Consider the following 18,770-nt stretch of genomic DNA (forward strand, 5'->3'; position numbering starts at 1 on the left):
TACTTACTATCTGGACATGTACTGTATTAAACACACACCATGTTCCCGTTAAATACAGTTTTTTGCAAAAGTTTTAAACACTGAAACTGATGTTGCTTTCAGAAATAATGCCATGAATACTTTTTATTCAGCGACCAACTTCATACAAAGTTTAGTAAACCAAAAAAACCTAAATCAAATCACTGTTCGGTGTGACCACTCTTTACCTTGAAAGCAGCACCAGTTCTCCTCGGTACACTTGCGCACAGATTTTCAACGTACTTAGCGGGTAGGTTGTTTCAAGCATCTTGGAGAACCTCCCACAGTTCTTCCGTGGATTTAGTCTGTCTCAGTGTCTTCTTTTCATGTGATCTCAAACTGACTCCATGTTGTAGAGGTCCAGGCTCATTCGGGGCCAGACCATCTGTTGCAGGACTAATTGTTCTTCTTGTCACTGAAGATAGTTCTTTATGGCTCCGGCTGTATGTTGGGGCTCGTTGTCATGCTGCGGAATGAATTTGGGACCAATCACTCGCCTGATGGTGCTGAGAGATGGATAAGAATCTAAAACAAAACTTTTGCACAGTACTATATCCCTTTAAACTATACAAAATAAGGGTCTCAGGAGAGTTTAACTCTCAAACAGGGCATGCTGGGAAGTATGCTAATATGCTGATCATTCCTGTTTTGAAAGTTGACTTAACGAGCTTAGTGAACTCTCAGCAGTACATTCATTCAGTTTGTCATTTCAATTTAAAAGACTTCGAGTCAGAAAAACACAGCTTTTAAGCTCTGATCGATCTGAAAATAAAAACTGGAAATTTCATAGTTGAATGAACTTGAAAACAATAAAACTTGCACATTAAGTTAATTAGAAAAATAATATAACAGTCACAGGGACTGTTGGTCTGTACAACAAATATTCTTTGTACATTTTCTGATGATACTTGCTTACCTTTAACTAAGATTTTCGTGTCATGACTTTTACTAGTAACGGAGTTTCTTTACACCGTTTTATTGCTAATTTTACTTCGGTAAAAGTAAGATCCGAATACTTCTTCCACCTCTGCTACACAAATAGTTTTTGACAGTGTGACAGCTTTTTTTCTCGGTACAGTGCTGGGCGTCTTGCAGCCTACATCTCCCTTTAACAGCAGGTGCAGTGGCCATAATTCTCCTTTCTTCAGCAGATGTGTAAATTGGAAAAAATGGGAGAGAGAGGCTAAACTGAGAGGCCCATCCTTTCTTCGGTGTGTTTGCCTATTAAGCTCCTCCCGTCACATGTCAGTATGCATTTCCCCAGGCTGGGCCACGGACCCCAGGTATTAAAAGAGCCAGTTAGCTGGGATCAATACCTACACAATGTTCCAGTGACAGGGAGGGGGGCTTCCTAGTGTTTATTGAGTGTTGCAGAGATTTTGAACATGTGGAGCAAAGCGGCTTAGAGAGGTCGTCTTCATTATCAAATTCGATCAGTGCCTCTCTTTCTCTCTCCCCAGTGATCACCTTTGACTAGTGGGGGTCACGAGGGGGAAGCTGTGGGCCGGGGCTCCAAAACTGACCCCATGCTGGGAGATGGAGAGCTGCATTATCTCTGTGAGAGCTTGAGCAAATAAACACTTTACTGCGCTCATCCTAAACAGACCTGAAAAAATCAATTATTTGTTCTGCAGAAACATTAATCTGCAACTATTTTGATAATTGATTGGAGCTAAAGGTTCACTGACTATAGCTTCTGATCCCGGTCCCTTCTTTTATTATAAACTGAACGTGTTTAGGATTTGGAAAACAAAACATTTGAAGATGTCACACCTAAAACTCAGAATTTTCACTATTTTCTGACATCTTTTAATCAATCAATCAATCAAGAACTGAATCGATAGATTTTTTTTGATAATGAAAATCATCATTAGTTGCAGCCCTAATCCTGAACCTGCTTCTCATGGTAAATAGGGTAACTGATGATTATTTTCATTATTTTAGTTAGAATAATCATGTTGTCTATAGGATGTCAGAATATAGTGAAAAAGGCCTTTCACAATTTCCCATTTGTCTGACAAACAGTCCAAACCTCGAAGGTACTTGTCACATAAGTTGAAGACATTGTAAATGTGTAACTTCATTCCTTGAATGCATGGGTAACCGTGGGAAAAGGCTTCAAAAAGCGGATCAGTGTTCATACACAGAAAAAAAAAAAAGAAGCGGCGCCATCGAACGCGGAAAAGCGAGAACAATTAATATGCCAAATATGTGCAGGTAGTACAGGTATTGAATGGCATGAAGCTTGGTGCTCTTCCTCATGCCAAATCGGGTCTCCAGGCCACTGAAGTGCGTGAATTTGTGCACACTTGTATGTTAAATGTTCTCACTCTCCTGTATTCAGTGGCTCCGCTGCTTTTTCCTGTGTAACTTCATTCCTCTTCCGTTTGAATGACACTCAAACCTGCTCGGAAGTTCAGACAGTTTGTATTACCACCGGGCTTTTCAAAGCCCGGGGTCTGTTTTCTCTCTGGGGTTTTGAGTTCACCCCTGCACCCCTTCGCCTCGCCCACTGCGGGTGCCCCTGACCCCCGGGGACACCCACAGCTGCCTGTCCCTCTCTCTCTCTGTCTTTAATCTATAGCACTCTCGCCCAATTAAGGGTCTGATCTTTACTCAGTCCGTGGTATTGATCTGCTGGTTTAGCTGGTTATTGCCATGCTCCCAAGGGCTGCGCAGCAGATCATAAGAAGCTAATTGGAAGATAGCAAGTCTTTAGTTCTTACAAAGGAGGAATTATTATAGTCTGATGCATTTCTGAGACTCAAAGCTCTTCCTTTTAGATCAGTCACATCAGACTAATGGATTGGTTTGTTCACTTAAAAGTCACTTTGCCTCTAGCTGTCATAAAATGATATTCCCATTTAAAATCCGCACTCTGAACCAAAGCCATCTCCGTGTGTGTATGTTTGAGATTTTTCTGTGTGTACTTGGTGTGTTTGCAGCCAGGTCAATGTCACTCTAAGCCCTGAGTGTGTCATAGCCAGTGTCAGGCCTCACAGCGTGATCCTGGCACTCAGAGGGGCTTAAGAAGACCGACTGACCTGCCGCCTGCTCTCCCCGTCTCCCTCAGGTCAAAGGCCAGCCGGCCCTATTGATTCCCCCCCGATGAAGAAGTCTTTAGCTCCTCCGCCTGGTCTCCCTTCTTCGTCCCACATGCTCCCGGACTAACATCGAGGCCCCCAAAAGGCCTCTCAGTTGTGTTTTGCACGCCGATCGATCCACTTGGTGTCCGAGGGGGCTTTCCTTTTGAGATAACTGACAACTACAAAGGTCCCCTGCTCACGGGCCCCTTGTCAATACAAATTTCCACTATTGATAAGTAATTAAAGAAAGCCGGAACATAAGGGGGTTTCGCTCTCTAAAACATCTGTTAAACAGGAGACATTAACAAAAACTTCTCGATGACAAAAGGACCAAAAAAGAGGAAAATTTACTCCCCCTCCGCTCTCACTTATCTCAAAAGTCTCCCAGTTTCCATCAATAGCTGTCCAAATGAACCCACTTCAAATGGAACAACAGGTGTCAACAGGTATCAAGTCTAGAGCTGATTCATCGATGAGTCAAATGGCAGAAAAATTCATTGTCAACTACCTTTATAATTTTTCAAACAAATATGTCAGACATTCTCCGGTTCCAGCTTCTCAACTGTGAGAATTTGCTGCTTTTCTTTGTTTTATGCGATCAGAAACTAAACCTGTTTGGGTTCTGGAGCTTTTTCTCAATATTTTGAGTCAGTACTTTATTCCTGTCACCAGCCGCCCATCTCTTCACCCTAAAACCACAAAATGACAGCTCCCGCTTTGTTACTTTTTCCCCAATCAGAGGATTTTCTGCAGGTGCAAATCAGTCTCCAGAGGACCCGCAGCTGAAGTCCAGATCTATTCAACAACTGATCCAGTTTGTTCATCTTTTCTCTCAGTTTAACGGACTGAAGATGTCACTTATACAGAAGTGAAAATATTGAAACTCAGGTTAATCAATCAACAAATACTTAATTAGTAGTTTTAATCATTGTTAAGAAAAAACAGCACAAAACCTCACTTTTGCTAGATTCTAAAATGTGAGTATTTGCTGGTGTTCTTGGTCTTCTCTCAGAATAAACTGTTTACCTTTGGCTTTTGGATTGTTTTTGGTACTAAAAAAGCAATTTTAAGACGTCACCCTGGGCTTTGTGAATCTGTGACGTACAGTTTTTCACCATTTGCTGACATTTTAAAGATCAAGTGAGATTAATCTGTAATGTATGTTTTCTTCTTTTAATAGCACAAAAAAAAACACTTAAAAAAAAAATGTATTATACTTGAAACCTCGTGGATGCTACAAAATAATTTATATCACCACCTTTGATACAACATTCTGATAAATCACACTTTACAAAGTGTTTAGAAGTTGTAACTAATGTCTCTGTTAATAGTTAAGTTGTGAAACCTCCAATAAGCAGTTGTTTGCCCTTTCTACTGAGCAGTAATTCAGCAAGAAAAATTGCTAATCTGTATAAAATATTCCAATTTCTCACTTTCTAATAAACCATCAAATCCGCACTTCTAAATGTCGATAAGTGATTAATAAAGGTTTTATTTACTCAAATCTGCAGTTAGAAAAATGTTAATAAGTCATTAAGAGACTTGTGGGAGATGTTAGTGTCTAACCAGTCAAAGGGATTTTTCACAAACCAGAAGTCGTTCTTATTAATGGCGAAAACCACTCTATAAAGCATCTGTATGTGATTTATTAACCATTAATAAAATCCTTAGTTGCAACTTATAACCCCTTTTAAATGTTGCCTTATTGGAAAGTGGTACCAAAAGCCATAAAGTAAATGATTTTGTAGGATCCAAGAGCTTCCAAAAGTAATAAAATGATCCAATAACCCGATACTCAAAGAGTGAAACAAACAAATGTACCCAATCAGGGCTACTTTGCTTTTTCTCTCATTGCCCCTTTATTGAGGCTCTTCCGGCATCAAATGTTTTCCACGAAACGCGACCCACTGTATGTTTGCAAAACCCCGCATTAAAAATGTGGCGGGCTATATATGGCTTGTGACAGTGGAGCTTTAATAGCTCCATGTTATCTGACATCACGCGGGACGAGGACCGGATGTTTTGACAGTGACTATTCACGCCGTCGCCTTTCTTTACCTCCGGCGGAGCGGCGAGGTCCATTTAATTCCCTCCGCTACGTGACAGCAGTTATTAAACCTGTTCCGTTTCCACCTGTTCAGCGGTGAGACTGTTGTCAGTGATGTGGCTCAGCCTTTTGTCTTTTATTCGCTGTAATCCGCGCATGTGTAAGTGGATCCTCTAAGAGCAGGATAAGTCCTTCCAAGCGGTTTTAAACACTACAGGAGGGACTAAAATCCAGTAACTTCTCATTTACAACCGCGCCTCAGTCTTTTCATGCATCATTCTCCTATCCTGGCGATTAGACCCACTACACCGAGGCCTGTTTCCTAGTTCGTGGAACTGCTCATTAACTTAAGGACTAATGGAACATGCTGTTAGCATTGCTTAGAGTTGTCGTGGGGGATCTGAAGATGAAGTCCGGTCAGTCAGCAAGTTTGTTGGATGACTGAGAAGCGATGAGCTAATTGAAGAGGCCATTTACTCATTTCGACTGAACCCTGGTCGTCTCGACGGGTAGGAGGTGAACCCGGCCGAGCCCCGCTGGCCCGCAGGAGGGGAAATGATCCGGAGGGGGGGCCAGTGAGTGTGAGTCAGTGGTGGCGGTTCGGGGATGGGGAGGGTCACACACAACCACACTCTTTGTGTGCCTCTAATCCCCCCAGCCAACACAGCTTTGGCCAGGTTTCATCATGAAAGTGCCATGAAATAACTACTTTTTTTCTCTCCTCTCAGTAAATCTCCCCTAATCCTGCGGGCTGCGGAGACAAAGGCCTCTGGGACCTAATCCTGGAGCTTTTAGTGGGGCTGAGGGGCTGGCCGACAGAGGCTCTTCTAAATGACTTATTTCTATCGGACACTAATATAGCTTGACAGCCAAGAACAGCGAAAGGAGGAGGAAAAAAGGCAGGGGAAAAAAAAAGAGCACAAACATTTTCACATATTTTGGAAGTCTGAGCTGTTGATTGTGTGCGACTGTGAGAGGAAGAAGTGAACCATGGTGATTGGTCTACACCCTCCAAGTACACAGCGGTGGAGACGTCTCACGTGTTTATCTGTGAATATTGGTTCAAAAAAAAAAAAAAAAAATTAAACGGTTTCTTTACATGCGGCTGATTTCGGTGCAGGAATGTACCTGTAGCATCTTACGGTGCTCGTTTGTTGGAGGGGAACGCGACTCGAAATCGAACACAGGGGGGAAAAGGCTCGGCGGTACTTAACAGTAACAGAGGACACACAGCAAGTCGTACTGTACTCGCCGCAGAGCCTTACTTTAGAGAGCTTTACTCGCAGAAAGAACAAGCTAAGTTTACGTCAGAAACATGAAAAAACTGCGTCAGGCAGTGGGGTTTTCTCCATGGTCATATGTTGAGTTTTTTTGTTGGGGGGGGGCTGAGAAAAGTCCATCTTCACCACTTTAGTAGTTTAAGCTTTTATTTGGTCCCGGAGCTCATTAAAACTAGGTGAGTATGAAAGTCAATGCGGTTTCATTTGGCTTTTTGTAAATGCTTGGTGAAAGCTCATTGTGACCTTCTTTCACTGGGATAATTTCACTTTCCATTTTATGTAGTAAAGTAAATGAGTACACACAATTACATTTTAAGGAAACTTAACAAGCAGATATAAAGTAAACATACCTTGAAACTAATAATATATCCACTATGTGCTTTCCTGAAAATACAGACTTAGGTCATCCCTACTTCTTCAGTGTCCTTGATTGTTGTGTTATCATCTGAACTATTATTGGCAGTAATGGTTTAATCTACGGCACATCTGTCCTGGAGGAGGAATCTCTTCTCTGTTGCTCTCCCTGAGGTTTCTCCCCCTTTTTTCCCAATGAAAGGGTTTTTTTTTTTTTTAATGTTTGTGTGTTTGTGTGTGGAGTTTTTTCGTATCAAAACTGAGCATCTAAGGATAGAGCCTGTTGTACAGACTGTAAAGCCCTCTGAGACAAATTTGTCATTAGGGGCTGTATAAACGAAGTGAGAGGTATGGTTTTATTATTTGAGTGAGCGAGACATTTCCCCTCAGTGTGGACGAGGCTAGTCCGGCCTTCGGGGGGAAGTGTACTGACGGCCCTTAAACTATACATTAAGCTAAGTCAGATAGTTTCACAACATTGCAGTGGGCGAAGTGTTCAGTTACTTTACTTAAAAGAGCCCTCCACCAATTTTACGCCCGAGGTTCAGTTTACTCATCACAGGACGCATAGTTCAGCCTGTGAGAGCAGTTGTATAATGTCGTCTATGGCTCCGGAGGGAGCTTTCCTTTTTCCTATAAGCCCGCTTCTTTCAAACGTCTTTGAAAGAAGTGGGCACAAAAGTTGTAATGAAAGATGCTATTGAGTTGCATTATGGGACATGTAGGAACCAGTGCTCTTGGAGCCCTTCCCATATCATCAGGGCCTAATTAAAAGTCAGGACATTTCAGCCTCGGCGGCTCTGATTTTCTTAAAGTTTCTTATCGCTATGCATTCTGAATTTCACTGGGGATAAAATTACAGCTCTCAGTATGGAGAATGAGCCCCCTCAGGTGGATTATTGGATCATTATTACTAATGCATGAATGTGCAATCAGCAGCCAGCAAAATGATAAAAAAAAAAAAAAAAAAACTGCCATGGGAGGACTTCACTTCTAGTCGTGTCTTCTTGGGGGAGGCTTGTCATGTAGCTCGGCTGCGTCTCAGGAAAGTGTTCTCGCCGAGCAGGGTTCAGATTAACTTCACACCGTGACAGTTTATAGGCAAAATATGGTGCCTGTTAGCAAAACAAACCCTCAGAGAACCCCCCCCACCCCACACACACACACACACACACACACACACACACACACACACACACACCCCACCCTGGTCAAAGCCAGCGGTATGGGAGAAAGAGGACTGGGAGGGAGAGGACAATCAAAGGCTGTTATTTTAATCTGTCCTGCCTCGGAGATTAGCCGACCACATTGTTTTAATTGTTTTAGCGGGAGGCAACGAAACGCTCGCTTATAGGGGGGGATCCTTGGCATAAATCTCTCAAGTTCAATAGTTTCAAAAACTTGAGCCCCTTGCAACCCCCCTCTCCTCCCTCATCCCACCTAATCCCGGGCTAATACCTTTCTTTCTATTGGCTAATGGCTGAGGGGAGCCTGGGTAAATGCTTCTTAAATAGTCGTGGGTGAGGATGGTTTTCGGGGAACGAGATCCGCGCCGCGACAAAGACCGCTGGTGTGCGAGGCTACGAGGCCCGGACCGGGACTGGGAAATACTGGACTACAGCTCAGCGGGTCGACGTCTGCGCGTTGAAATTACAAAAAAAAAAAAAAGGGCACACCTGGATCTCACGGTTCTGCTCGGGCTCCGGATCTCAGGTGAAGAGCCGAGGACACCACAAAACCTGCGCGGCGTTTTTACGATTTTCTTTTTCTGTCTTTTCTTTCGTTCTTTCACCAGCGCGAAATCCGCCGTGCGAGGAGACGGATCTGAGGTGTTATTCGTGTGGTCGATATCGATGGAATCCGATTTTTGACTTATTGTGAACACTTGAGTTCAAAATGCTGCTTTTATGTCTGTAGGATGTAAAATGGCTGTGACACTGGGTGCGTGGCCTGAGCACCCAAGTGAGTTTAAATTTAACCCTGTGTAAGAGCAGATTTCTTGCCAACTTTATTTTATTTTATTTTTTACTTAATATTTTTAATCCCCATCCCCCCCAACATAATCTTTAGTATTTCACACAGACTTTTTTCGTTAATTGATAAATGAGAGAGTTCACACTCCGGACAGTGACTAATAAATTAGCCAAGAAGGGAAAAGGGGGACAAACATGAAGATAGTTGAGGGAGTGTTCAGACCTGGTGTTGGTTCCTCTGATAGTTAGTTCTTTCTTAGATGTGCGTACTTTCCGGTTTATCAAATAAAACGAACAATGGCATCGTCGTTCATTCAGCCTTCAACAGTTGCTGCCTTGCCCCCCTGTGAAATTAGCTGTTAACAAGTGCACACTCACGAATAGATTCTGCCAGAGGTTTGAGAGTGGGAGAAGCCCCGACGTCTCCTTCAGCGTATTTCCAATGACGCCCATATTAAAAAAAACACACCCTTCAGCCAGTCGAATAAAAACCTCTGTTTCCTTAGATTCGGCATGAACCCCCTGAATTTCTGCGGGACATCCGGCGGCGGTGTGTATCCCCTCCACGGTGTCAACTCCGTGCTGTTCGACCTGCACCACCAGATGGCGGAGCAGTACCACGTCTACTCCGCAGCAGGCCCCACGGTGCACACCCTCTCTGTGGCTGAGAGGCTGGCAGGTAGGTCGCCGGGGTCCCGTGCAGACCCACGCAAAGCAGTGTGCAGAATCTAACGGTTCAGCTCGAGTGTGACAGTCGGTATCTAATGTGCAGATGTTTAAAATCAATGCAACTGACTTTATACCCAGTGACTTTATTGTAAATACAAAGAGGGGCAATGGTGGAAAACACAACTGGCACTAATAGACAGACTAATGTGCATACCTACAGTGAAGAGTTACGTCTGCCCAAAAAGAGGTGGATGAACTTTATTCAGCAAAAAAAAGGAAAAAAGAAAAAAAAGATGAGTCTAAAATCAGTGAAAACTGAGTCTAGTTAGGTCAAACCTCCTCTATGGAGGACCACAAGTGTCATAGAAAAAAGTCATAAAGCATTTTATTAATTGATGTCTAATTGGACAATAAGAAGAGAAACGATTACATAATTTTACAAATTCATTTTATCAATCCATTAGATGGTATAGAGTAAATCACGGGGTATTTCACCAACTGATGTTGTAATAGGGTGATAAAAAGAGGAATTATAAAAAGAATTTTCAAATGAAATACGAATCCATCAATAGATACTTCAAATTAAAAATGGATTTATAAAAAACAACACAAAACAGTCAAAAAGTCAAGTAACAATACAATAATGAATTCCCAAATAAATAGTGGAATTTCAACATCAATTTGAAAATGCAGTTTAAAAAGAGAAATAATTAACTGAATTCACAAATTGAGTTAACAATACATGTTTTAATCAGGCATTCGAAATAAGCAACTCCCTTTCCCCTTTGCATTTCCATTTTCCTGCTGCTTTTTCCTTTCATTTTAGCTTCATCATTTAGCTCTTCCTTTCAGCCTTTCTATGTAGGATTTGTGTGACAATTTTGGGCCGCGCACTGTTAAAACAGGGTAGAACAAATGCTTTTTTCAACTATTTCCATGACACTTGTGGTCCTCCATACTCCACTCCATCTCTGACAATGTAGAGAAACAAAACAGAAATGTAAATGAAAATAACAAATTACCTAGGCTGTTCCTTGTCAACCTAAGGCAGACCCTCTGCTGACTCAGCGTATTTTGATGTTTTTTTTTTTTTGTTTCCCCTCCGTCCCACCAGAGCTAATTCTGGAGGCTCGCTATGGAAACCAGCAGAAGCAGCGCCGCAGCCGCACAGCGTTCACGGTTTCCCAGCTGCAGGCTCTGGAGAAAGCCTTCCAACAGACACAGTACCCAGATGTCGGCATGAGAGAGAGGCTGGCTGTTTGCATTAACCTCCCTGAGGCTCGCATTCAGGTGAGGCAACACGCCACGCAGTAGCCGACTGTGAAGCTGGAACCAATACTGCTATTTGGACAACATTTTTAATTCAGTCTTTTAAAGTGTGTTTCCACTTTAAATGTTTGTAAAGCTCTTTGAAACTGCCCCAAATAAATAAACTGACCTTAGCGTTTTGCCCTCTCTCCCCCAGGTGTGGTTCAAGAACAGGAGGGCAAAGTTTCGTAAAGGTCAGAAGTGCTCCCCGCTCTCCAGAGACAACAGTGTGGAGGAGACGCGACATCGCAGGAAGGTGGGACAGGAGGAAGTCAGGACTGAGGACGAACAGGACATCCTGACATCATGCACTGACAGCAGCATCCCTCCTCGTCCTCCTCCTCCTCCGCATGTGGATAAAAGTAGGGATGTTTGCCCTCCTCTCGCCCCCTCAGACTCTGATATCTCACGCTGCCCCCTCCGACTGCACTCTCCTCCGCTTTTCCCTTTCATGACAGGGGAGCGCTACAGCCACCCACCTCACCAGCCTGTCGTGGGAGTGCTGTCCACTGAGCTCGCCCTCCCCCCGGTGTTCTGGCCCATCATACAGCAGCACAGCTCCGCCCTGGGGGCTCCTCCATCGCCGGTTGCTAAAAACTGCAGCCTCTCCCTTCAGACTGCTGGTTCCAGTAAAGCTGTGCCTCACCCTCACCTGGGGCTGTAGCGGATGTGGACTTATCCCCCTGACACAGTCAGCCAGAAGTTTCCCATTCTTGTGTTACACCTGAGGAAATCCTGTGTGGGAGAGGACGGGGCAACAAGGAAAAGAAGCACTTACTGCCTTGTTCCTGTAAACCTAACAGCTGACAGTGCACAGAATATGAATTTTTATTTAGCAAGTTTTATTGAATGCCTGTCTGTCTAAAGGGATGTAAAGCTGTACAGTCACATACTTTCAGAGTTTTTTTTTTTTTTAGTAGACAAAGTCTAATTTGGGTCTCCTTTAAATTACATCTACAGGTTGTTTTTTGTTTGAAAGTGGTATGAGTTTGCTTGAGGGAGGCTGTTGTTTATTCCATCACGTTTTGGATTCCTGACTTTGTCAATGTCACATTAAAAGATATTGTTGTCTCCTCCAGTATTATTTAGCTGGCTACAGTGCCAAGTAGCTACATGGTAATAATAACGGTAAAAGCATTTGAGAAAAGCTCCTCGTTGTAAAAAAACCACTGCAACATAGAAATGTGAAATAAAATGATTTGTTTCTGAATTCTCTTTTTTTTTCTTTTGGTTTTTGTAGGGCTTAGTGGCACCGCCAGCAACAAATGGTTTATCTACTTATATAAGTTGTCAGATTTTACATGACAGAAATAAAAGAGGTCTGGGCTTTTCCCATGTGCTATTTTTTTTAGCTTGTGAACCAGATATCTACCGTATGATCAAAATTAATCTCTTACATTATTAGTCTGAGATATGAATTAAGTTATGGCGGCAACTTAGGATTTTGTTCATTATCGATCGGTCTGTAAATTATTATATCGATTTATCAATTCATCATTTACTTTATAAACTGACAGAAAGTAGTAAAACAGTGCCCATCAATAGCTGAACCATCCAAATTACTTGTTTTGCCTGACTTACTGTCTAAAGCCTAAAGGTAGCTCAACACCACAGAAGACCAAGGAAACCAGCAAATACTCATATGTTTGAGAAGACTCAGTGGAACGAGTCATTTTTTGGCTTTTTTGCTTAAAAAGTGACTTAAACGGTAGAACAACTATGAAAATTCTTGCCAGTTAATTTTCTGTCAGTCGACCGGCTGGTTAATTGTCAGATCATTTCATTGGCATTTTTACTATCGTATGGGTGAAGTCTTCGGTTTGTTGAACTGTTGAATAAATCTGGTTTAAGTTCCACGTCAGGGCTTCAGCTGTGAGCACTGTGACAACACACAGTATGGGCACAAGTGCAAAATAATTGGATTTGTCAGAATATGATGAAGATAAGATGAAGATGATAGTGCAAGTAACTGTACTGACTCATCATGCTGACTGTGTATAAGGATTCCACCTGTGGCATTAAAAAAAAAATCCATGTATGAGGAGATCACGTTAAGGGCAAGAATTTCCCTATTTTGTGTTAGATTGTCATAGTAAAGCACAGAATTGTGTTGCACACATTGGCCGGACTGGAGGTGTTTGAAGCTCTTCACGCCATCTTAACCGCACTTGTGTCTGAAAGTGTCAAACAAATCAATCAGTCTGAGGCAGGTACTCAGTAAGCTACGCACGCCTGATATTTTTTGCTTTATACACCAAACCAGTTGCGTCAGTTTTTGAGCGTATCGCAGTGACGCTATGTTCTGGTATCGGGAGGCTTAAAGAGACAACAGCGAAATCATAGCAACTTGGGGACAGGAGAAACGAAATGAGAAAGGTACCCGCGGACGAAAAACCATGTCTTCGACTGCGTTTCGATAGCTAACGTTTAAAGGTAACACGCTTTCCGTTGGCGACGGGAATTAAGTCGACAGCTGTTGTGTTTTTTTTAAGACACCGACTCGTGTTTCGTGTGTTAGCTTGCTAAGTGGCTAGCTGCCGAGCTAAGCGGCAAGAGATCCCCGGCTGCCGCTGGCGAGCAGTCGGTTGTTCAGGATTAAGGAGTTGCCCGGGAGTGGTCAGGGTAACGAATATAGCTGGAATCTGAACTCTAAAACGACACTTTCAGGTGAAACAAACAACCCTTTTATTATAACGTTACTCTAGTTGATAGTATTTGTAACAACGTCGCAAGGGACGTTGTTATTAAGCATTTACTAACTCACCAGCGAGCCTAGGGAATATCAATCAATGAACATTTTATGCTCTGTCCTGTTACGACTTGTTCAGTTTGTATTAACGTTAATTCACTAACCGTTAGCTGGCTTGTGTCGTTAACAGACTGGTTAACGTTACCTAGGTTTTTAATCAGGCGTTGGGCCGAGAGGAACGGTGTTTTTGGTAGGTGCTAGCCGGGTTAGCTATGAGACATGTCGGCTTAGCTACAACATGAAGATAAACCTCTACTTTTGATACATTTGCTTTTAATCCTGCATGTATATACCACAAGAAAACAGGTTTATCACAAACAAGTTGGCCACGATTGAACGATATCATTCTGACTTGAGCTTGCTAACTTATGCCGGGATAGCCTGAGAGCATTTGGCCTTGTCCGCCGAACCAGCTAGTGTTACGTTACCGCTAGGTTTTCTGAACACACTTGTCGACGGGGTTTGCTCGTAAGATTTTATTTTCCACTGCTCATCTCGTATCGGAAAACAAACTTGGTGTTAACTTAGAGAACACAGGTATGTTTGTATAACCCTAAATTAACGCTAAATGACAGCTGGTATGCACTGCTCGGTAGCCAGTTAGCTATTAGCTATCATTAACATAAGCTCAAAAAGGCAGGTAATTTGCACCACTGACGAGGAACATTTGGAAATCTGGTCTCGGTACTTCTGTTTAATGTCAAGTGGAAGCTTTTTGTTGGTAGTTGGATTCATATTTGAACGTTTGAAATCGTCTCGCGTCGTGTCAGTGCTAGCTTAACGATAAATGTGGCAAGCTGTCGTTGGAGCCAGTGTCTGCCTAAAGATTCAGTTTGTACAAGATATCATTCATAGTGTTTTTTGTCTCTGTGTTTCCAAATGCCATTCAGTACTTGGAATATACAGTTACTCACTTAATATGTTTTAAACGGCGTGGCAGCTATAACAAACAGGTGACTTGGAAAAACAATACACAACTTCCTGAAATGAGACAGTTAGGACATATGGCCAGCATTGCTAAAAAAGTTACCTGAGACAATAAGTTACTCAGATCTTTTTTGGTTTCTAGGTACACTTCTATGATTTCTTATATTCCTAAATGATCATACTTTTATTTTAAATGCGTGAACTAGTATTGTTTGACCACGTAGGCTAGTGTCTTCTCATGTCCTACAGTATCGTCATTTTACAAGGAAGACATGACAGTGTAATAATTGACTGCATACCTGGCTTATAAATGTGCTCTTTTAGTAGTCAGAACACAGACATACATAAGATTTTCAGTGGATTTTTGTGGACGGCGTCATTACCTCTGCCAAGGAGGTTATGATTTCACCCGCGTCTGTTTTTCTGTTTGTTTGTTTATTCATCAGCAGGATTACATAAAAAGCACTGAACTGATTTGTACCAAACTATGTAGAAGAATGGGGCATGGGCAAGGGAAGAACCCATTAAATTGTAGTGTGGATCTGGTTAAAGGGGAGCATCCAGGAATTTTTTTTATCACTTTCCTTAACATGGCAAGATAGGGCATTTTTCAACATTTGGAAGCGGTATGCGCCCTACTGAGTGCCATTCTAGTCGGTTATTTATTCACACATGCACATGCACATCAAAATGTTTCAGGCTTCAGTGGCTAGTGTAATTTTAATATAGTTTTGCCTCCTCAAGGAAATACCATCTCTTTCATTGTTTGCAGAATAAACCTTTGTAGAAGAGATCAAAATCACAAAGGCAATATATGTGTGAATGACTGTAATAAATATTTAACATGAAATAATGCTCACTCATAATGATGTATTTAGTCCTGTGATGGCTAGAGTAGTTTGTTAGTCTGTCAGATACAGCAGAGCTAGCTGTAGACCACACTGTATCCAAATCCTTCCAATAATATGCTTCTGAATTTTGGAAGTGTTATGATGAGATGAGGCATTACAGCAGCAATTGATCTGTGTAAGTGCCTTTCCATAGAAAAGAGTTGTTACCCATTGCTAGTGCCTGCATTACCTGCTCTCTTCAGCACCACCAACATCTTAGATCATGGACATGGGGGAGTTAGGAGAGCCGCTCTGGACAGAGACGTCTGCATGTGATTGTTTTATAAAAAAGCTGCACAGAGATGGTCAAATTACACTGCTAATGAAAACTGAAATTATGATTGCGGTTGACATCGTCTGTGCCTGGTATTGCTTTTGTAATAGTATAGTCTACTATCTCGTCACTTTTTACCTTTTTTCCATCATTGAAAATCTTTACATAAGTGAAGAAATGTATGTATTTGTTTCTAATCTTGGCCTGTGCAGATCCTTTTACATTGATCTTATTCTGTTAATCTGAAGATCTACACAGCTTCAAAAGCTGTTGAAGAATGAGCCTGAAATTTACCTCAACGTTTCACAACATTAGATACATTAGTCTCCTATATTAAAATACAACTTTGTGATCTGCAAAATCTCTGTAACAAACTGTGTTTTGGGTTATCAAAAATAGGTTTAATTGTAAAAGACATCTTTTTTCTCATGTTTGAGGTCCACTGTGGAATATTTCCGCTCATATTGATTTCTCTATTGAATTTGCCTTGCACCAGCCTGGACCAAGATCTCATTTCAGCTGTAGTAAGGAACAGCCACAGTAGACATAATTTGATCTTCAAGTAAAAGGTTTAAGTTTTTTTTTTTTCTGAAAATGTTAATCTCTTAATGGCCATGAAGTGTCATGGGAACAGATAATGATTGATTGGCCTAGTTTTTCTATATTTTGTCTGATATTGATTGCTTTACAGATGATGCATATATAGTATTTGACAGTGCATTTCATTGCAAGTGTAGAATGGGATAGCCACTGGAGAGGTAGTCTCATTTACAATTAGTAAACATTATGCATGTAATTTTTTTTTTAGATTTTTAAATCTTCAAACAGGCCAGAGGATATTATAGTTTTAAGTAATGAGTGAGGTTAATCTGCCAAGATTTTGTGTGACAGATAATCCACACTCTACATGCCATACATGAAACTCAGCATCATAACCTAGGTTTTGATTTCTGTCTGTTTTTACTTTTGCAGATATCCAGCACATCAAACCCATCTGTTACCTGTCTTTTTCATCGCTGTTTACTCTCAACTCTGGGTTGCCTCGTCTGTTGTGGCCCTGCAACATGGAGTCTGTCCATTGTGTCACTGAAGGCTGACCAAAAGGAATGAGGCACTCCAGGAGATGTTCCCAAGTGGCCTTGTGGATGAAGTAGCTGGGTTTTGGAGTGCTTTTTTATGACTAGTGTATGTGTGTCTGTGGGCACATCCTAGCACAACCTGCCTATTCCTCAGGCAGGGACATGCTACTCTGAGACTGGAACTGGAGAAACACGCAAGAAAGGAGCCCCTCTGTGAACAAGCAACAGGAGGAAAAAGGGAAGCACCTAGCTAAAAAACTGACTGACTGACTCGAGGGGGCACATCAGCTGTAGTTTCAGCTCATTTAACTGTCTTTTGAACCATTGCACATTTTAGCAGCAACACCTTTCCTCTGTCCTTTGAGATCCGTCTCCCTCCCCCTCCTTAAAGTGTCCTCTGTCGTTGTTATTGGAGTTTCTATGGTTTGCATGGCTGGAGAATAACCGTGGAGAGGCCAGGGTATCACAAGCTTATGGATTTTGACAAGAGAGGGGGCAAGGGAGAGACAGAGGAAGGGAAAAAGATGTCTAAGACAGCAGGCAGCAGGACTGGACATGGAGGCCGGAGTTCAGGGACCAATTCTGGAGTTCTTATGGTTGGCCCAAACTTCCGTGTGGGTAAAAAAATTGGCTGCGGGAACTTTGGAGAGCTGCGACTGGGAAAAAATCTCTATACTAATGAATATGTTGCCATCAAATTGGTAAGTGCATCCTCAAGGTTGGTTTATGAACTCAAAATACCATGTGTGCACCGCACTGCTGTTCTGGTAGATCCTATATGAAGAATCCCACTCATCTGATGTTTATTATGCTGTTTCCGCGGTTAAAAACATGTTAAAGGTTTATTTTAACATTGCAACAGACATTAGTGCATTACACTCTTTGACCTAAGCGCGACAGACACAGGAAGTAAATAGGAACTGTCTCCCACCCACTCCTCCTCCCACAGCTTGGTCTCATATACTGTTAATGAGTAAACCATGCTCTGCTTGTGTTATCAAAGAGATGATGAAGAGTAATCTCAGATTAGCCTGGATAATGTTTTAAATTTCATAGAAATACAGGCATTTTTTTTCTTCTTAGTGTTCAAAGTCAAGGCAAACTCAAAGTAAAGGGTCTTTTTCCAGCAGTAACATTTTTAGTTCCTTGAATTGGGTCTTACAAGTGTGGTAAGGCTTACTTGCTGAGCTCTAGGGTGAATTTGATGCCTTAAAGGTTTTATGAAAAACAATATTCTTTGTAAAAGCTGAATTTTCAAACTATTCCACATTTTCCTCAGTCAGTGGAGATCATGTCAAATCATTTGGAAGCTTTTCCTCTAATAAGCTCACACCAAACCTTATGAGCACTCAATCATTTACTGTGTCTTTTTGCTTTGAGTAAGCATGAATGCCCCCCCCCCCCCAGAGCCACTGGTTTAGTAGCATTTAGGCTGCGAAAAAACCACATTAAATATCAAGGCCTCTTTGTTTACTGATTGTTAGATTCTACAGCAGCCAGTGACTCCTCAACCATTTCCTCTGCATATAAACCTTTCTCTTCACATCTTTTCTTTGCTAAAAAAATGTGTTGCCACTTGTAGCACTTTGATCACTGGCAGATATGTTTTTTTTTCTCTGACAATGTCTCCATGTAAGCTAGGCCTAACTCAGACTCTAGTTAAGCAATCATACTGAAACTGACGGGGAGCTAGGCGTCATCTCCACCACAGCTACACTGATCTGTGTATGATTATCCTTACATTTGTATCTCCCAGGGAGGTCATTATCTCCCAACGGGCAGCCACTGAAGGCCTTGCTAACTATATAGAAGACAGAGGTTAGCAAGCAGCTGTAATTGCAGTTCTGCTCTCCTCTGAAATCTTTAGCTGTGCTTGCTGCCTCTCCCCCCTTGCCTGTGAACCCTCCCATCTGTTTGGGTATTTTTATCCCCGTGGTGTCCAGCTATATCTGGATCTGGCATTAGGGCCATAACACTGCTTCATGGATCTTGTGGCCCACTGGACCCAGGATTTTTCTGAATGTATAATGGTGAGAGGGGGAAGCTTGCTAATGGTGTAAACAAGCTCGATTAGGCCTGGCTATATAGTGGGGCCTGATTGTGAGAGAGAGGGTTT

At 42.1% G+C, this 18,770-nt stretch overlaps 2 protein-coding genes across 6 annotated transcripts in view; both read left to right on the forward strand.

Moving 5' to 3' along the window:
* Nucleotides 1-9,271: 9,271 nt before the first annotated feature.
* zgc:101100 (uncharacterized protein LOC445169 homolog) lies at nt 9,272-11,399 on the forward strand. The gene is made up of 3 exons (XM_040128518.1): nt 9,272-9,437; nt 10,542-10,717; nt 10,893-11,399. Exons 1-3 carry the CDS (start codon nt 9,272-9,274, stop codon nt 11,397-11,399), a joined length of 849 nt encoding a protein of 282 aa, XP_039984452.1.
* Nucleotides 11,400-12,938: 1,539 nt separating this feature from the next.
* csnk1g2b (casein kinase 1, gamma 2b) overlaps nt 12,939-18,770 on the forward strand; it is a 39,325-nt gene continuing 33,493 nt past the window's right edge. For 2 of the 5 annotated variants that reach the window (XM_040128194.1, XM_040128199.1), the window contains exons 1-2: nt 12,939-13,168; nt 16,548-17,355. In XM_040128194.1, coding sequence (XP_039984128.1) covers nt 17,128-17,355 — 228 coding nt within the window. In that variant the 5' untranslated portion in view covers nt 12,939-13,168; nt 16,548-17,127. Of the gene's footprint in view, nt 13,169-13,209; nt 13,403-13,894; nt 14,022-16,547; nt 17,356-18,770 lie in introns of those variants that run through there. The other 3 variants (XM_040128195.1, XM_040128196.1, XM_040128198.1) reach the window with 3 other exon arrangements.

The sequence above is a fragment of the Xiphias gladius genome, chromosome 6 (genome assembly GCF_016859285.1).
Source record: "Xiphias gladius isolate SHS-SW01 ecotype Sanya breed wild chromosome 6, ASM1685928v1, whole genome shotgun sequence".
Classification (NCBI taxonomy): domain Eukaryota; kingdom Metazoa; phylum Chordata; class Actinopteri; order Istiophoriformes; family Xiphiidae; genus Xiphias; species Xiphias gladius.